The sequence below is a fragment of the Marmota flaviventris genome, chromosome 11 (assembly GCF_047511675.1).
Source record: "Marmota flaviventris isolate mMarFla1 chromosome 11, mMarFla1.hap1, whole genome shotgun sequence".
NCBI lineage: Eukaryota > Metazoa > Chordata > Mammalia > Rodentia > Sciuridae > Marmota > Marmota flaviventris.
The window spans coordinates 26206078-26226613 of NC_092508.1; the positions used below are offsets into that span (position 1 = coordinate 26206078).

General features: G+C 36.1%; 1 protein-coding gene across 3 annotated transcripts in view; it reads right to left on the reverse strand.

Moving 5' to 3' along the window:
- The window catches only part of Unc80 (unc-80 homolog, NALCN channel complex subunit), a 192481-nt gene that overhangs the window by 134860 nt on the left and 37085 nt on the right, over window positions 1-20536 (reverse strand). The window contains exons 14-21 of one of the 3 annotated variants that reach the window (XM_027941959.2): window positions 16967-17098; window positions 12857-13004; window positions 11329-11477; window positions 9530-9696; window positions 8736-8834; window positions 4685-4899; window positions 3457-3563; window positions 2008-2104 (exon numbers count right to left, since the gene is read on the reverse strand). In XM_027941959.2, the coding sequence (XP_027797760.1) occupies window positions 2008-2104; window positions 3457-3563; window positions 4685-4899; window positions 8736-8834; window positions 9530-9696; window positions 11329-11477; window positions 12857-13004; window positions 16967-17098 (1114 nt within the window). Of the gene's footprint in view, window positions 1-2007; window positions 2105-3456; window positions 3564-4684; window positions 4900-8735; window positions 8835-9529; window positions 9697-11328; window positions 11478-12856; window positions 13005-16951; window positions 17099-20536 lie in introns of all 3 variants that reach the window. The other 2 variants (XM_034635733.2, XM_027941958.2) reach the window with 2 other exon arrangements.

Consider the following 20536-nt stretch of genomic DNA (forward strand, 5'->3'; position numbering starts at 1 on the left):
TATAGGAGTTGTGCCATTGCAGAGGAATAAAAGATAATGCATCACAGATTTAAAAAGAGCTTTAGAGATGGCCTCAAAAACTTCTCTCCCACTCCTCCTCCCTTCTCTGTACCCCTTAAATGCTTAGTTTCAGTTCATCCTGACTTTTGGGAATCAGTGATGCATGGCATCTGAAAATCCAGAGTTTACCTAACTACTTGAATTGTAGGGTCTGATCACTTTGCTGCTGAGCATCTCTAATACTGATAAGAGCTCTTGGTATGTTTTAAATGGTCCTTCCTGTAATAAGCAGCATTTCCCCCATGAAGGTGATGGCAGAGCTGAGAACATAGAAGATGTGCAATGAATTTGTTGTTTGTGTGAAAACAAAACAAAACAAAAAACAAAACCAGTTGCTCTAATCAACCAAATATCTTCCCACAAACATAGGCCATTTGATCTCTTAAATAATTTTAGTGAATGTGAAGACAAAAGAAGCTCTCTGAATGTCATCTCAATTCTAGCAAATGTTCACCAGACATGTTTTTTATTTGTTGAAAAAATTTTCTTTAGATTTTAAGAAAATTGTGCTCTATATGTGTACTGTGAATGTCATCTCAATCTCTGAATGTCATCTCAATTCTAGTAAATGTTCACCAGACATGTTTTTTATTTGTTGAAAAAAATAACAAGGCAACCTGTTTCAGATATTATTCTTTTGCTTTCTAGACAGGCAGAAAGAAACTGAGAGTTACAGAAAGAAACTGGAGTTACTTGTACTACGAGAGTCCAATAAATAAATTTGAAACAGGTTGCCTTGTTAAGTTATAAACTCCCCCTCGGTGGAAGTGTGCAGAGGGTGGCTAGCCACCTGTGAGGGATGTAATTAGAATAAATTTACAATAAAAAAAGAAAATTCTATTGGCAATTTATCTCAACTAAATGAATTTCAAGTACTACATTTAAATTGACGATAAGAATGTTTGACATTTATTTTCTTTAATGGTTTAAAAAAAACAAAACAAAGAAATTATGTGGTTAAAATAATAAATGAGAAAAGGACAATACATCTCAAATGGATGCATAGGGATTGTTTATATGCCTAGATTTGGAAGAAAGGAAGGAAAGAAGGAAGGGAAAAGAGTAGGAAGGAAGGGAGGGAGGGCAGACTCAGAGGGAAAGATGTTCACATGGATAAGATTGTTGAAAAATACAATGTTCTTAGATTAGCAGATAATGTTGTTTTGGTTCATTTGGAACAGCTGGAGTTACTTGTATTAAGAGAGTCCAAAGAAATTATCTCACAGAATATCTTTTTAAAAAAATTTTTAACAAGCCAGAGATCATAGACAAGAAGCAGTGATGTATAAGCTATATTCCTTTGCCAGTCAAAAGCACATAAATTATGCTAGTTTGGAATCTCAGATATTACTCTTTTGCTTTCTAGACAGGCAGAAAGAAACTGTGTTTCAGATATGTACATTTTTACTAGTCATAGGAATCAAGTTTAAGGATAAATATATTTTCAGAAGGTAAGGAAAATTTTCCTAACAATTAAAGTTGTTTAGCTCTGAACAGGTTGCCCTGTTAAGTTATAAATTCCCCCTCAGTGGAAGTGTGCAGAGGGTGGCTGGCCACCTGTCAGGGATGTAATGAGCAGGATTCCCATGTAAGTAGTGTGACGATAAAAGTTCTCTAAGATTTTAATAAGGAATAGAGCAGCAGAAGAATCTCTGTCTTATTCTTCATAAACTCAGTGCCCACAGGGACTGAGGAATGTAGCAAGGCTTCTATAAATGTCTTTTCAAACAAATTGATAGAGAAGCTACACATAGTAGTAAAATACATGTAAAAGAAGCAAATGAATGAAAAGCCATTGGTAATAGAAAATGACCATGTTAAAAAAAAATTTCAAATAAAGAATTTCAGAAGTGAAGATTGAAAAGAAAATGAACCATTTTATTTAAACAAATTTTTTGTTCTATGTGATGAAAGCTGAATGGAATTCTTAGGCTGCATGACATTTACCAAGACGTTTGAAGAAATTATCCTCATCTTCTCTTCCATTTTCCATTCCACTTCCTGGCCCACTTTCTGAAAGCTTTACAGCACTGGTGAATTTGACCTGAGAAGAAAAGGAAAGTAGTCCAACAACCAAATTCATTGGCAAATTTCTGGGTTAAACTAATCCTTGATTTTAAACATCGGTTGTTTAGAATATGAAGGTTGCTTCCTTCTCTGACTTCCATGTCTAGTTTTGTCACTATAGTTTATTGCTATATACCAAAAAAGATATCACCGAAACTGCTTGTCGAAGGGAGATTCCAGGTCAGAGATAAAAAGCTGAATAATTGGGCACCTTGAAAATAACCTGGTAAACACCTCAGATACTCCTAAAATTAAATTCTGATGAAGTGAAAATTCAAATTCATGAACAGTAACACAAATTCATCTTTTACAAACACCACCAGAGTTGAAAATCAGACCAAAGTGAAAAATAGTGAAATAAAATATTTCAAAATTTCAAATAAATTTAAAGAGTTCACTCTAATGAATATGCAATATATTTCTCTTTCTAAGCATTAAAGTCTGTTCTTGATCTTGTCTATAATCTGAGCCCCCAAAATTTTGAGCCTAGAAAGAAAGCTGTGGGACATCCAGACTCTCAAATATTTGGCCATTTTTTTTCTTAGCAAAAATAGTGTAAAATAAGAAATGTAAATGTATTTCCTCAATGTTCTGTAATTTTGCTGTATTCTTTTTATAATTTCAATATATTACTTCTAAAACACTAAATAGGAGAAACAGGTTTTAGTGAGATTTAAAAAAGAAAGAATGTAAGCAAATGATTGGTAAATAAGGAAAGATAACTCATCATATACTGACAAGCAGGTATGCAAGTTTCTTGGACATGAATAATCCACAGGGAAAACTAAAAATCAATTTCACTGAGAGTCATTCCAAGTCAAAAGCTACTATAATGTGCAACAATAGTATGAAGAAACACTTAGTGAGAAAAAGCATCCTGACTATCTTTTGCAACAGAGAGAATGGTCAAGATCTTCCCAAAGGTAGGGTAAGGGGAATGAATGGTGTGCATGTGCAAGTGTATATATTTGATAAGTGCAAGGAATCACTATTGAATTACTGCCTCCCTGGAAATGAACTTGGGACGCCAAAAATTTCACATGTGTTTAAATTTAAAACAGCTGGGAAATGATGCCTATCTACATCTCTATATCTGCATTATCATTTTATATAATTTTTGCTGCACTTTCCCTTTTTTCTCTTCCTAGTATAGTCTTCTACCTAAACATTTAAATTTTTCATTGTTCATTAAAATTTCCAAAATTTATTCAATAGTCCCTTAACTCTTCCTCATTTGGCCCCTCCAGGTGTTTAGCATTTCTTAGCCCTGACATTTTTCTATCATTTTGTGACTCCAATTTTCACTTACACAAGTAACGTCCTGTTTACCTTGGAGCTTTGCCTGATGAAAGACAGGCGGTCCACAGAGCTGATGTCCAGGAGGTCCTCCACACCATCTGCCAGGCCCGAGAGGGAGGATCGTTTCAGCCAGTTTCCTATTTAATAATTTTTTTTAAAAAAATTAGACTGTTATAGCATTCACTCTCAAATGGATTAAGCAGAAATGCCAGCATGTGCTCAACAAGCAATGAAAGTTACATGGCTTTGATATAAATAGAAGCAAAACAAGTTGTTTCCAGTGTGTGTGCTTTGAATCAAAATGTTCAGTATTGGACTATAAAATTACATAAGCAGGCAAGACCAGGACAAAAAGAACCTGGTCCTCTCCAGTGAATGAAATCATAATCCATCCACTTGTCCCTGACAAATTTCACATCTCTCTTTAAAGCCTATTCATTTTACCTCCTAAATACCTCTCCAATCTGCCCACTTCTCTCTGTCCACTTAAAGTAGTCACCCAGCCCAAGTGTCCATTTACTTACACCTAGACTACTAGGCAGCTCTCCATCTGGTCTCTTCTAATGTTCCCTCCAGGATGATTTCCATGCTGTGATCTTTTAGAAAATGTTTATATGCTTGTGTTACTCTCTTGCTCAACAACCCACTTGGGTTATCCAGACTCCAGGATGAAGAGCCAACCTAACCTGCAAGGTGCCATGTTCCCTGGTCCCATTGCGAGGCAGCTATTCTTCCCTTGTTTCGGTTTCTCAATTCCCTTCATCCTACTATTTTTGTACATACTATCACTTCTTCTTTAAGTATTCTATAGATCTTGATGTCACTGCCTCTAGGAAGTCTTCCCTGACTCCTGCCTCCTCTCTTCATTTAGGTCAGGTCTCATTGCTGCAGGCTTTCCTAGTGCCATGTATATTTTCTTCACAAAATTCATAATTGAATCATTATCTGCTTTAGTGACAGTGGCTCTTGTCTGATAGCAAGTTCAGCAGTCAGAGGAATGTGTGTTTTTCTTACTATCTAATTGCTGATACCCAAAATAGTGTTTGCATACAGTATAGGCACATAGTAGGGACTTGAAAAATAACTGCAGAAACCTAAGAGTGATTTGGTGAATGAGTGGATGAAGCAATAAGCCTGGGCCTCGGGAGCTGACACCTTTCCTTTTCTGTACCCCATCATGCACTGCTCTGTTTTGATGGTAAGTTGATTTGATGACACGGTAGGTAACAAGAGAATCCATAAGTAAATACAGACATACTTTTACCTATGGGGAGTTTAAGCTTCTTCCGGAGGGAAATTCTGCGGGACCTTGAGCGGGCGCGCCTGTCCGAGGTGTTCCCTGAGTGGGCAGTGGTGCATTCCGAGGTGTCCTGCTCAGACTGGCTGCTGGTGTCACTTGCTGCACTCTGGGATTTGAACATCTTGCGCCAGAAATCTTTCCGCCCCAGGTTGCCCCCTTGCATTTGTTCATCGCTGTAAGCAAGCAGAGGATAGGGTTAAATGCCTGACAGCGCATGTGAAATTCTCCTAAATTACTTTCAACCTCTTGCTGATGACATTTAGGCAAATTATGCAGAAAGATCTTTGACAGGCTGGGTGTGGGAAGAGTGGGAGTCAGAATGGGAGGAGGCCCAAGGTTGACTCTGAGCTCTTCTTGAAAACAGTCATGTCTCAGCTATCAGGTGGAGGTGGTCATTTTCTTCTAACCTTAATAAAAAAGACTAAATATTATTGCAGGTATTCACCTGCAGTGTGAGTCATAATAGAAGAAGCACTTAAAATGTCAGTAAACATTTAGCTTTTTAAACTCCCTGGGGCTTCTGCAGTATGGTTCCTCACTCCCCAATCCTTACACCTGACACTAGTTGAACTCACAAAATATATTTATATGATTGAGTGAACAAATGAAGAAAGTGTGATCACCATACCCAGGGGATACATCATCCTACTATCAATAAGTCAAAAAGACATAGGTGGAGTTTAAAAGTAAAAAATAAGCCCAACTCAGTAGGACATCTGCAAGGAGATTTTTGATTAGGGCAAGTGGCCAATAATATGCAGAGTTTAATCTCAGCAGGAATAATAATAATAATAATAATAATAATAATAATAATAATAATAAAGCCAGCTGAAATGAAATTTCTATTTTCACTTACCAAATTGGCATAGAATAGGGGTAGGGGAGAGAAAGTTATGGTTACTATCATATACTGCCAGTGGTAAGGTAAGAATGGCTACATATTTCTGGAAGATAACTTGGTAATATGCTTTTCAAAACCTATATCCACACCTTTGACAGAGAAATTCAGTTTCCAGGAAGTAATCCCAAGGAAATAATGGAACAGCTTACTTAGTTGAAGATACACTATTGGTCAACATTTAAAAAGTGGAAACAATATAAATGATTAGCTGTAGAGAAACAGTTGAATAAATTATGAGACTTCCATATTGTGATATTCTCTTTAGTCATTAAAATCTTAATTTAGAAGATTACTGCTATGGGCAATGTATGTGATACCTTGTGAAGTTCAAAGGCAGTTACTGAATGGCTTATCCATGAAAACACCTTCATAATGTAAAATTATGAGTTTGCATTTAAAAAACTAGGACAATGCACTCATTATCATTAAAGTTATTCTTACACGAATTCCTTAATAAATTAACTGAAATTTTTTATTTTCTCCAAAGATTGTTTTTCTAATTATTATAACCACAAAGTGCTTGATTTAAAAATTAATATATCATAACTGATAACTAAAAGCATAAAATTGTAAATAGAAAAAATAACAGGATAATATACATCTGGGTATGAGTTTGTGTGTAAACACACTCAAAAACATACCCAATATAATACACCAAAAATTTCGTTATCTTTATTTGGTGGTATTTTGATTTTAAGTTACTTTTTTTCTTTTTTTAATATTTATTTTTTTAATTATAGGTGGACACAATATTTTATTTTATGTGGTGCTAAGGATCGAACCCAGTGCCTCATGCAAGGCGAGCGCTCTACCTCTGAGCCACAACCTCAACCCTTAAACTACTTTTTCTTGATGCTTTTTTGTGTTTTCCACATCTGTCAGCATAAGCAGCATATATTACTTTAGTAGTTCAGAAAGAAAAGGTTATAGAAAAATTCTAATAACATGATGAAATTTATTTATGGGGTTTTTAATAATTATTTGCTTATAAGCTTTGAGGCTGAGTCCCCAATTAACCTCAACTTTGACAATATTGTAAAGCATTCATTTTCTGGAACTATTTACATGAAAATTCAGATTTTATCTTTCCAAATGTCATCAGCATACTAAATACTTTTAAATTCTTATTCTAAACTCTTATATTCTGTTTATCAAATATGGTATGCATTTAAACTGTTTTTTTAGAATTGGACCTCTTGGCTACTGTTGTATTTTGGGAGGATGGGGGTACAACGATGAGTGTGTCACTACATGGTCTGAGTGGGAGAACATCCAGGGAGGCTGTCATTTGTCAACCTTCTCAAGAAAATGCTACATCAGCTTTGTTCAGAAAAATATAGGCACATAAAATCCACTTTCTGTACTAATCAGTTAATGAGACTATTATTTAAGGAAGAAGAAGATGAGTCTGGACAAGAAGGATTGATAAGAAAAGAGAAACAGAGGATGGAGGAGGAGTCAGGATCATCCAAGTAAGCGCTCACATTTTCCCCAGCTAAACAGAGGAAGTCTGGCATGCTCACTCCTGGGCCACCTTGAGTCATGGACAAATTCCACACTTAATATTTTATGACATTCCTCCAAAGTGAAATGCTTATGTAGAGGCATATTAAAACATGTGTCTTCATTCAAGAAGAAAGAACAGACATGTTTTAAATGCTGAGAAATTGGGTGGTATTTACAAAGGAACACGGAACAAAGAGAATATTTTGGAATCTAAAAACTGTACTCACATCTAAATGTGATTATTTTTAAAATCCAATTTACCTTTTAGATCATTCTCATTGATCAGATTAGCTCAATAGTTACGGGTGTTATTTGGGGACAAAAATCTTCTGTCCGCTTTGGGGCAGATTTTCTATGGATAAGTATTATAAACTAGATATTCATCCATGGAACATCTCATTCATATTCATTTTTTCCCCCTGACAGAGTTTATATTTGGTTTTTTACCATGTCCTTAAGGGTTTTCTTAAAAGAAACTAAAACTTAATTTTGAGAAAGGAAATTAAGAGATCAAAATCTTAATGATTGTATGATGAATTCTGCCCTTTCATTGATCAATTGAATCATTCATTCTTAAAATATATATTAAATGCCTCTCATGGGCCAAGCTCCATCTTGGTTCTGGGGTGACAATGGTAAGCAATAATTCACATGGTCCCTGAACCTGTGAATTTGATCTACCTTCTTCTTACGTTTATCTACCAATAGGGGCAGTCCAATTTTGAAGTACTACAACAACTGTGCAGACTTTGGTACTTGAAGATTTTATTTGCTGTTTAGGGATTACTAAATTCCTATTAGGTGGTTATTTGTTTCTTACCTTTGATTTACTTGACTGTGGAGAAAGGATAACATAATACCTAGGATATTCTATAGAATTACTGGAAAAACAACTACTTAATACTGAACAAGGGTTAGAAAAACAAAATGATGAATATAAAATGATGTACATATAAAAAATATTGTGGGCAAATAAAGAAAAATGAAAACAAATGTATCTTGCATAGAAGTTGGCTATATAATCAATGTTTACAGTAACCCTTACATTTCCTGGGGGCATAAATTTAAAGATACTTTTGTTTTTGCCATTATGAACAGTGAAGAGCAGCTGATGTTGGAATGAATCTTAGGGGAGGACCTCAGTGCAATGGAGTAGAACCTATATTTCAGCTAAAACTGAGCAAAAGCTTTGTTGAGCACATTGACAGCCACTCATGCATTAAAAAGAAAAAATCGCAAGTGATTTTAAGCATGAAAGCGGATGACACTGTCACCCCACTTGATATACATGCTATTTTAAAAGATGTATCAGTAGCAGTGTGCATGAAAGTCAGAAGTGGGAAGGAACGAGATGGAAAAGGCAATTAGGGAGGCTTTCTCTAGGCACAATGCTGGTTATTTGACCTCGACTGGAGAAATTAGTAGCATTGGAAATAAAAAGTGTAGGACAGAAACGAGGCTAGTTTCAAAGGAAATGAAAAACAAACCAACACCCCCCCCAAAAAAAAAAAAAAACAAATCAAACAGCAGTTTAGAAAACAGAATTTCTTCCAGTGTGAAGTGCCTAAACCTCTGCATTGGGGATGATAACATGCTACTTACTGCTCTGGAGTCTGTGAGGGGCGACCAGACATGAAACTGCGACATTCCTCAGGGGCAGAGGACACCTGGCCTTTATCCACAATGCTTCCTGCCTCTGACCTATGCAGATGGGCACATTTCAACAATCACAACAGAACAAGACACCACCTCTTAATACTGCAGACCTTCTATGAAGCAAAACATCTGTTATACACATGCTACATACTTGTGTCACCATGAGTTTGTGTTATATAGAATTTATGACCTCATTCTGCCTTATTGCTTACCAATACCAGTATTATTGCAAACGGTCATTAACTGAAAGCAGGATTTTAAGTTTAGGAGTTTCTTTTAATCTTTGTAAATGGTATTTAGTATACAATAGGCATAAAACAAATGTACGTTTACTAGTAGGATAAACTACATACGGATACATAGCAATATGTCTTTTGCCACATTTAGAGTATCACTTACTGATATGATGATAAAATCTCAGTAATCGCTTTTCCTTTCTAGCCATGTAGAAAAGTCTGAAACATACATAGATATTTTACCATATAGTGAAAACTTATGAAGTGAAGTTCAAGTATATGAAAGTGTGGAAACAAGTGAACTCTAATTCTCATATAGGTGGCAATATATTTAATAGTAACTCATCCCTTTTCCAAGCCACAGCTCAACCACATCAGTGATAGAACTTATTACCACCCCTGCATTGAAGATCTGCCACATCCAGAGCATATGGACAGTACAACTGAAGACAATATTCTACTCACACAAGCAAACACCCTTATTCAGAGAAATCCAGTGCCAACCTTTTACTGCCTGCAGGCTTAGGTTCCTGTTCATTCTCTTCTACTTTTTTCCCTGGTGCTAACTTCTCAGCACTGTCAAGCAAAGCACTAAGAGCCACTCTCCTGAAGACATTACCATGAGCTTCTTTTATGAACTGGACCAGCTGACGGATGTCACAATATAATCCCTGTTTGAAAACAAGAAGAGAGTTTGGGGGAAAAAAAGACAGTGGTATGATTAGTTTTCATAGAAAGAGAGGGAGAAGGCAATTCCTTAGGTTTAGACAAGCACTGGAATGATAAAGAAAGATAATTACCACTGTTGAAACTTACAGTATATTCCCTCAGCATTGCTCCTTTGGAACCTTACCAAGGACCTTGCCAGTCATTCTTAGCATGAAAAAGCATGGTTACTAAGCAAGATGCGTATTCAGGAGGTTGGCTGTATTATTAGAAAGACATCAATTTATATTTTTAGTCATTGGATTTATAAGCTTTTTGTCTCTCAACTTTAAAGAGATCCAAAGAAATGCCTGCAAATAAAAGGTAGTCAGAATTTGTTTAGAGATTTCAGTCCCTGCTCTGCTTCTTTAAATTTTCTGATTATGACAAAATGTTTATGTTCTCTAGATACTTCTAACAAAGCCTGATTAACCAAAACATGGTAAATTTTGTTGGACACATTAATCAAATAATATGTATGTTGTAGCCACTTTGAGTGTGTGAACTTGACTCTGAATTCAATACTATTAGAACTCAAATTTTGAGTTTAATTAAAACTCAGATATTGATAAATCAACTTTTAAAAACATATACAAGATTTTTATTAAGATATTAAGCTTTGCACCACCACCAACATTTCCTACCTCTCTCTTCCTTCTTTAAAATGTAGTTACTGTATTCTTTGCTTTAGGAAAGTTCATGGGAAAGCAGGTTGCAGAGGTGTTTAAAAAAATAACACACACACACTTTGATAGCTTTTGCTTTTATAAACCTAACACTGGTGGGAAATTTATACCTGTGATTTTTAGGAATGTAGAAGGCAGGAACCTTGAGGATAATAGAAAGAGCATGTATCCTTGGGGCTTGTGGGTATCAGGGCCCTATGCCCTTCATTCTGCTCTTTAGTAGCTCCTTTATGGAAGGTGCAAGACCCCCGCAAAAACAAGAGTTCCAAACAACAGACAATGCACAAATCCAAGCATGCAGTGGAGAGCACCATATGAAATAATAGCTGTAGACTAATAATTGAGATCTGGGTAGCCTCCAGTATTTGACTGGCCCTGGGAGGAGTCAAATACTAACCTTTTATAGCCTGATTCTCCTCCTCTCTACACTACTAGTGGCTTAAGTGGTTTAATTAACACTCTCCTTTAGGGAGATCTAATGTGATCTAAAATATCACAGGGCTCAATTAAAGAAAACAAAACAAATTTCAGTAGCATGTTTGCATTAATTTTTAAAGTAAGTATGGTTTCAAGTAATGCTTGGTATATCATCTTTTAGATTTCATGAACCAATAAACTGTGCTCTTGTACCTTCTTTTGAAGGACTCAAAATACCTTGCAACAATTTCACCAGACACTACAACCTTTGAGATGAACAATGAAAATACGTCAATCTGCAAATGAGATAATAAGATAAGGAAGAACAAGGAGAAGCAAGCATGGATAAGGCCCCACTGTGATTTACTGGGAACATTCAAGGAAATGATATCTCAGCATTAAGACTTCAACATCTCTTCCTCATGGCCACTATGTGAGCAATTTTCTCAGAGCAGAGGCTGACAGCTCCGTGGGAAGGAGAGGAGAGCTTCTCACCAGATTCTCAGGACTGTGCAGTTCGTGTGTGGTGGAGGCACAGCGGGTGATGAGGGATTTAAACATGGCACTGACGATAATGCCTTCCACGTTTTGGGCGGAGGATTTGTTGTCCACTGTGGTGAAGTTATTTCCAAACCCAGCCTTGTCTGGAAGGCAAAGGCACAAGTTAAAGGCAATATTTCCATGAAGCTCCACAAAATTGAGAGGGGCAAGGAAATACTCAGCACCCAGGAAATAGAGAAGGGCTACACAAAATCCAGGCACTAAGCCTTCAAGCTACTTCTGGTTCAATAATCTCTATGCAAACTTGGAAATAAAAGAATCAGAACCTCCTTTACATTCACTTCTATGACATGTACAACTGCATTTGTGAAGCATTTTGATTGATTTCTTAAAAAGTGGTTGCTTATTTAAAACTGACTCAAAACCTAAAGCCCACAACTGATCCCCTTTCCTTTGCTGTGTTCCTTTATAGAACACCAGGAATAGTCTGTTATCAGAACTGTTTTCAGCCAAGCATATTACAAGTTTGAAAAACAATGAAGTGAGGATTGTAGTTGAGATCTTTATGTCTTTTAATGTGATAATAAAATACTAAAGTCTGGGATACAACCAGGAAAAGTACTTCTAAATCCATCAAATGTCTTCATTCTAAATTAACCAACAATCATTTATATATGATATAAGCAATTGTAGCCTATATTAAGGTATTATTTCTTCCCAGACTTTAAACAAAATGTGTGTTTTACTTAACTCAGGCATCATGCATAACTTTCAGTTCACTGGTGCATTTGTATTCAAATGGTAGTGGAGATATTCAGTTTATTATGAGTGCAACTGGAATTCATTGATTTTGCCCTTTAACTTAGGTCTCTATATTGAAGTTTTCTTAAAATCATGAAGCTATAAAGTAGGTTGTAGGTCTATGTATGGATCCATTTGCTTGGTTTTTAAAAAGTAAGTCTATATGTATGTGTATATGTGTATGTCAAAGTTGCGTTATTATTGTGTTTACTATGACCACGTTTTTGGTTTTTTATTTTTCCTGTTTTATTGTGTGAAAAAAAATTGCCAAGCACCGTGTCTGACACATAATAGGTATTCATTTCATATTTATTGAACTAGCACATATGTTCCCTGTCTCTTGATTGCTGCCTCAGTTGCTATAAAAGAGCAGGTCATCTGAGACCAGGAGTATGAAGAGAGGTAGGATAAAGATGGCTAAGGTGAGGATGCCAAATGCTTTAGCAAATTCCTGCTCACTGAGGTGAGTTATCCTCTGAGGATAAAATCTGTCATCAAAGATTATATGCAAGCTTCTCTTGTTTATATATTCTTACACACACACACACACACACACACACAAACAAACACATACACACACAAACACATACACACACACACACACATGCACATGTACCTTTTTTCTCTTAATCTTATTCCCACAAATTTAGTGTGCCCCTGAAACACTACCTGCTTCATCTTGCAGCGATTTCTCCTAGAACTCAGGTACAGCTTTACTTACTGTCAGTGACCGGCTCCATACAAAATCCTAGCAAAGCATGCAAGAAGTCCACTACATTATTCAGAGAGTCCTTGTTCACATAGTCCCTCATGGTTTGTCGGAATTGCATCTTATCTAGCTTGTATAGCTTAGTGAGGCAGTGCTGGGCCTGCAATGAAGGAAGAGAAGTGAAAAAGTCACAAGTACCAGCTTAAGCTACAGATGTCGTTAACCTGAGACAGAAGCCTTCAGAAGGCAAAGACTTCCATCCATCCCTATTTTCTGGTGCCAGCCAATCCTACCAGCTCCTCCTGTTTGAATAAGAAGTAGGCAGAGACAGACTGGGCAGTGCAAGGGGAAAAACCCAAAGCCAAAGTCTAATGCTGATCCCAGGGGGAGTTCAGTATTTACACTAAGATCAAGGCTTTAAGATCTTAATGAAAATAACTCAATGTGTAAAATTTAGGTAAGTGATAGAATTAACAATGCACACTTAGAAAAACTCAAAGTCTTTATGCAATGGGAAGAAGCATGCCACTGCCATGTCCAACACATTGAAATTAAGTAGATTTAATAGAGGAAGTGAGGCAAGAGGAGTAGGAAGTGAGTGTCCAGTGTGTTCCTACATGGCCCGGAGGAAAAAAATTCTTGAAACACTAACAGGTGAAAAACAAAATCCAATTTGTTTATTTATGTGTCTGCATTTGAATGTGAAAGTATGGTATTTCAAAAGAAGTTGACCTCATAGATGGGAAAACAAGTGACAACTGACTAGGTCCTGCTATTCACAATAGCTGTGTGTTTCTTATGGTCCAGCAAATAATTTTGCCACCTGGCAAAGGAAAAGGGAACAATTCTCAGCATTAAAACCAAAGAAGACACAGTCATTAACTGTTGAAGGTCAGCAGACAGAATGATCTGATATTGCCTGGATGCATTAGGGGTTAAAAAGAAAACTCCTATCCAAAAGAAAAAAACTATTTATGAGGAGCTTTGCTACTTAAAAAGCATTTCTTGCAATGTAAGTGCATCAAATTTGACTTTTGCTCCACCTTTATGATTCACCAAGTATCTCTTTATTACAGTTGAGACACAAAGAAGTCAAGGACTTTATCTATGTTGAAACTACAAATTCTACAGCAGATTCAAAACTGGAAGTCAGGGTCATCGTACCTCCTAGTAGTTATTTCTCCCGTGATACAGTACTGTCATTAAGAGTGATGTTTTTGAGGAAATATATTTAGATACCACCCACTGCCAAAAAGGATTTAAGATGATTGGTAATAGAAATCAAATTGGTATGTTGAAGAAGACTTCATCTGAACAAAAGAGATACGAGAATGTCCACAGCAATGGAATGAAATGGGAAAATGGCAGAAATCTTTAGGATGAGGGGAAAGAGCTAAGCATCTAGAAAGAAAGGGCAGCTGGGGGAGGACTGCCTTAATTGAGGATGGAGGATTTTACACAATCTGGTATAGGAATGGAAGTTAGATTAGGGAGGCAATTACTGAGAATCAGAATGGTGGGTTCTTTGTGGTAACCCAGAAGAAAATCTAAATCACATTACCATTTTGACAAATCAAGATTCAGGGAAAGATACTTAAAAAAAATTGAGAGGAAAAAACAGAGTATAAAAGAATGAAACTTGGATTTAGCTACAGACTTCTTGGTATGACCTTGTTATAATCACTCCATCTGTATCCTAGTCAGATGGTTTGGTATTTTTTTTTCATCCTCTCTTTACACTGTCCTAGAAGATTTGAAATTAGGTCTTTTTATTCCCAGAGAGTTTATTAGTTGCCAGATCTCAAATAGGCTCATTTATTTTTATTTTATTTTATTTATATAAAATACATGCTACTTGTTCTAAAATGAAGTTTACAAAACACTTAGGTAAAATGTTCTTCATGAAGAATTTAATTATCATTCCTTTAAGAATTTGAGAAGCTCTTCATTATATTAATTACAAAGTGCTTTTAAAAAATCCTAGATTGTAAAATCCTAAAGTTCAAGTGTTCCCCATTCTCTACAAAACACACCCAAAAGGCATAATTTCAAATCTACAATTTGGTGGCCCTTAGACTGTCTATATGGTCTTCCTGAGTTCAGTGGGAAGTTTAAGCAAGAATAAGATTCCCAAGCCTTAAATATTTTGATTGTGAATGAACAGACTAAATTTCTTCAAATGATGTAAAACTGATAGAGAATGAATTCCTTTCAATAACTTGGGACTATCAGCTAATGATCAAATTAATAATCTAAAAGGTATCAAGGAATCATGTGATGGAATTGCTAGGCACTTCAATAAATAACATTACAATAGTCTTCTGTTTTTACAAAAGAAAAATAACTCACAATACAAAGAGAAAAAAACAACTATAGAGTATCTAACCTGAGAAAAAGTGAAAGTATTCTTAACTTTTTAAAAGTTAGGTAACTTCTCAGTAAGGACTTATTGCTTTGGAGGGGGAAAGTAACAGCTGGAATTCCAATGGTAGAGAAATTCAGAAATATCTAACTTCTTGATCCACATATTTCCCAGGGAAATTTTCTCAAATTTTGTATCTTTTGGACAATGTGTTTACTAAACACGGGTAAGCACATATGATCTCTATAATGAGTATAGCATAAATCTACAAAATAATGGAAGAATTGCCCCATAAATCAAGTTGAAAAGCCAGATAGGGAACAGTCTGAATGCCTCATAGAAGCATTCAATACCTGGAGAGAGAAAAGCATGGCAGACAAGAAGTAACAAAGCTTCTTTTCTGATTCAGTTAGTCCTGCTTTCTGTTAATCCAGAGAGACAGGACACAGTTGTCCAAGGCAGTTTATATTAGAGAATGACACTTAGTATGTTTTAGCATTTAATTTCATGAAATTGGTCTTAGCATGAGAAGTAATGTGGTTTATTTAACCCTGAAGGGTTTTACTCATGCTGTGATAGAATTAAAAATCAAAGAATCACATAAGTATGTGCAAAGATGGAGGCAATATAAGCTTTCTAATGGCTTACTAGTTATTGTTTTAAATTTTTTTCTCACTTTAACCTCAAAAATCCATATCTTGGTCAAGATGTTCATGTTTCAAATTAATTATTTTGGTTGTTACTTCCCATATACACATTAAACTAAAATAACACAGCATAACAGAATATTTTTTTAAAAAATGGATAAATAGATAGGTGATAGAAGATACATTAAGCAAGAATTCAGCATGCCAATACTATGTGAACACCTCATGGCAAAACCTAATGCCAAGGAACACTGGTCCAGCATTAGATTTTGACATTATCCTAAAACTCTGCCAAGATATGCCAAAGGGTTTTCTGGACTCAGATTTGCATCCAATCTTTTCTTCTCTCTTTTTTTGTGAAAAGAATATTTTCTTAGAATTTCAATTCACATGTGAGGCAACTGCCTCAGCTCAGGCTTGCTATGAAGATGGATCATTGGTCAAGTCAGAATGAACAAGGCACAGTCAGGAGAGCTCACTGAAAATGAGCTGTAATGTTCCATTACGGAATTACACATGGCAAGCCCAAGGGCAGAGTTTCAAGTTTCACACAGTTCAAAGGGAAATGATCTCAAATATGTAGAAGTCGAGGTTCATTTTGAAGCAAAGCAGCCAGAAAACAACTGGCTACTTTTACAGTCCTGTTTTGTCCCAATAAGGGCCATTTTCCATATCTAAATAAGAACAACAAACTGAGTCTCAACTTTGACCCCTTTCTCTAATATGAAATATGCTTTTATAGTAGCCAGACAGATGATTGAAAATCATTTGTCGCAGGTCATCAGAAGCTTGCTAAATGTATTCATCTGTGCAAAGTTCTTCCAAACTGAAATTCACACATTCCAATCATCTTGCACCAATTGGTTTGTTGGTCTGCTCTAGGTAGGAGGCAGAAGTGTTTTACCAATTAAACTTTCCTAAGCCAGTTTTAGTTGTCGAGATATCTTGTTGGATTTCTCCCATCCCAAGATACCATTAAAATGCCCTATAAAATACAATATTTTTCAGGGAACACTGACCCTCATTGTCAAAGGACTCATTCCTCAACTGGAGGGAGGGAAGAGGGAGAGGAAATGGAATCTACTTTAATTCTCTTACATTCTCTCGGAATACCTGGTGTCTCAGACGATCTCCGGAGATCCCTCGGTGTCCTTCTCCGCAACCATAGGCACATCCCAAAGACTTCACTATTTTGATGAGCATGGTGAGAGCAAGCCTATGGTTGCTTACAGGTGTACTTTCATCCTGGTACCCATGATCAAGAAACAAAAAGAAGTCTACTTACTTTGCCACCGAACCACTATTGCTACGAAGATTCTATTTTACAATTAAATAAAGTCTGTACGTTTTACAATAAGCACCTGCCATTTGAGAAATAGAATTGTCCAGGGTTTAACAAACAAACTCACTTTTCTAAAATCTATTTCATGAATTAAAAGAAAATAATTTATGCATTTTGAATAGCCTCTGGTGCTAGAACATGAACACAGACCTTTTTCTTGGAAGATATCCTTCATATCCTTGACAGCCTATTGGAATGGCTACCGGGGTGGCGGGTGGGGATCATCAGCAATGAAGGCCAATGAATTTCCTTAGAAACTACCCTCATGAGCAGTCTTCTGATAATACCACCAGGTAAGGATTACTACTGAATTTCTTCAACTGGTCAAAGTCTAGAACTTTGAAATTTCATGGCAATTTCTGCTATTTTTGAAGGATTTTTTCCAATTGTTTCACTATATTATAATTCACATGCATAAGAAAAGCAAGAATATGCAGAACTTTATAAGCATTCAGATTGATTCTCCCCTTGAGGGTCAATTGGGAGCCCTCCTGAGATGAATAATGAAAATCATTTTCATCCACTTTTTTGTCTCTTTAATCCTTACTGTGAGTGGAGAACATGATGTCCAAAAAAGGAACTTCCTTGAATCATTTCCAAAGAAGCATAAGGACGCTGTTGCTAAGGGATGATGCTGAGCCCAGTGTGGGGGAGTCATTACCTTTGGGAAGCAGCAACCTGCCTCTATCATCCTAGCTACATTTAGAGTAAGCACATTCATTGAGGACTTGGGATTCCAGCTCCTGATCCTTAATCGCGTGTAACATTAGATAAGTTAACTAATCCCTTTTTTGTTTCCTCACCTGTGAATTAAGCACCCTAATAACTGCCCTTCCTACTTCACAGGTTTGCTGTGTAAAGCAAACGATATAATGGTGACCACTGCTCAACAACATAAGGGATTTTCATGTTAGTTACATGAACAGGTTGACAGATAAACTTTTGGGCTACACATAGAAAGAATACTCCAATGGAGGTAGGGTGTAAAAGAAAGGGCTAGGGATTTATACAGAAATTATTATCTGCCTTGATGTGATAGTGTAGATACTCTCCCCCCCCCATGCTATGTAGTTGGCCCTCCTTTTCTTATCCATAAACTTATCCATAAACTCATGTAGTGAATGCAGTGCTGGACCCCGGAATTTCTCCCGTCAGGAATAAAACATTCATTCTCTGAGTTGTTGGAAGTGTTGATGGCTGAAAATCCTCAGCTGACTGCCTCTGCTGGAGAGCTGCCTCCGCCAACCAACCAACTTTAGAGTATTTTCCAGGAGACAGACTACCTCCAATGACAGGTCAGTGGCAGAAGAGTGGTAAAGGCACTCCTTGCTTCACCTAAGAACTGCTTTGAAGAGTCATCTCAGCTCCAGATATATTTACAATTAAGATGTCATTTTTAGTTTGGATGAAATCTTCCCTGCAAGATTTGATAATTGTATAACTTTGGGCAAACTACTCAGTGTCCTACAAAATAGCAATAATATAATAATCTCATAAGTCACAAAAGTAAAAATATGTAATGTCCATAATAATAGCAAAACAAATGTTAACTATTATTTCTAGGTCTAGGACACTGCTATTGTATGAGGCACCTTTATGCAAATTAGAAACACGCCTCTCTTGGTGGATGAGTTGGAAATAGCCAAGCCTCTGGGTGGATGCAGTGCTTGGATGTGAAGCTCTGTGAGCAGAGCTTGTACTGGATTTCATTCCTCACCAGTTCCCACAGTCAAGATTTTTTGGATAATATGTGGACAACAGAGTCATATAGTAGTGTCTCAGAAAAGATCACCCCAAGCAAGGGCTTATTTGGAAGATTGGTTTACATATATTTTTAAATTATTATATGTCCCTTTAAAAATTCTCTAACCCTGAAAACCCTTTGTAAGGATGGATTTAGTTTTTTATTCTTTAGACCTTCAGGTGTCCTTGGGATTTAAGTTTCTTTCATAGAGGATATTCAGAAAGATGTATCAAACTACAGGCAGAAACCAGAGTACTAAATAATATTTCAACTTCTCAGTATAAGCTAGTGGCCAAAATGGAAATAGAAATTAGATCTTCCTTTCTGTCTTAATCAATTTCCCATGTTTCTGATATTAGTGGGGCTGAAAAATTAGATAAACTTTCTGATTCCACTGAAAAGAAAAGATGTTTTTAGGGAAGAACAGACCTTTATGAATCATAAACACAAGCCACTTGACCTAGCATCACATTTTATTTTATAAATTCTTTGTCCTAAAAAGAATATCATTTTGAAAACTAACTACAAAACAATTGAATCTTGGTTGCTCTTTTAGAGACCACATTATCTCTTTTTAAAATCATCCATACTGATCAAAAGTGATAATTTTGGTCAAAATAACATTTATAGCACCAAGCTATAGTATCTAAAATAATATCTAGGTATACTCTATGATTAAGGCAGAAGAAGAAAATCCTAAAGATAAGGCTAAGGAATCCAAGAATATTGAAGCAGGAATATTTGGATCAGAATATTGGGAAGATAAATCATGAATATTGGGAAGATAAAAGTAAGCCATGAAATAAAGAAACACAGACGATAAATGTGCATTAATTATGTAGTAGGTGGGAGTAGAAAGAAAGAAGAAATTTTTATAATTTCTGCAATCCTCATTTGGATGTAAAAATTTAACACCCTATGGAGAAAAATGGACAATTTATAGTTCATATTATGTCTGTAGATGTTAAAACTCTATATAGTATAATCTTTCACTTGTAAACACTTGACATGATATGCGAGTCTTACCTGTTAGAGATTCAAATCTCTTGTTGGTTTCAATTTCTGAACAGCACATTCCAGCTACAACCTCAAATCAGTGTGAGTTATGTGAATTTAAGCTGTGGTAATTTGTATTTGAAACTCAAGAAGGAAAAAATGAATTCTTGTTGTTAAATGCAGAGTTCATAGCGAGGTTTTGCCAAGGCAGAGGGAAAGAAATTCAGGAACAATCAATAATAGGAAGGCAAAACCTTCTGGGAGGTGACACACTGAGACACAAGGGAACTGAGGCTAGAATAGTTGTTGCCATGCCAAACCAATATCAAATAAATCAACCAACTAATCAAGCACCATTCTTCTCTTGCTTTCCCCTTAACTATGGCTAAAGTTGTCTGCCAAAAATATGTTATATAAATACTTTATTTAGAAAGTCCACACTGCTTCTTATGGACTGGGTATTTGTGTCCTCCTGAAATCTGTATATTGAAATCTTAAACTCTAATCTGATTATATTTGCAGATGGGCCCTTGGGAATTAATTAAAATTAAATAAGGTCAGACACTGGGACCTGGGTCCAAAGCGATTAGGCTGTCTTCCT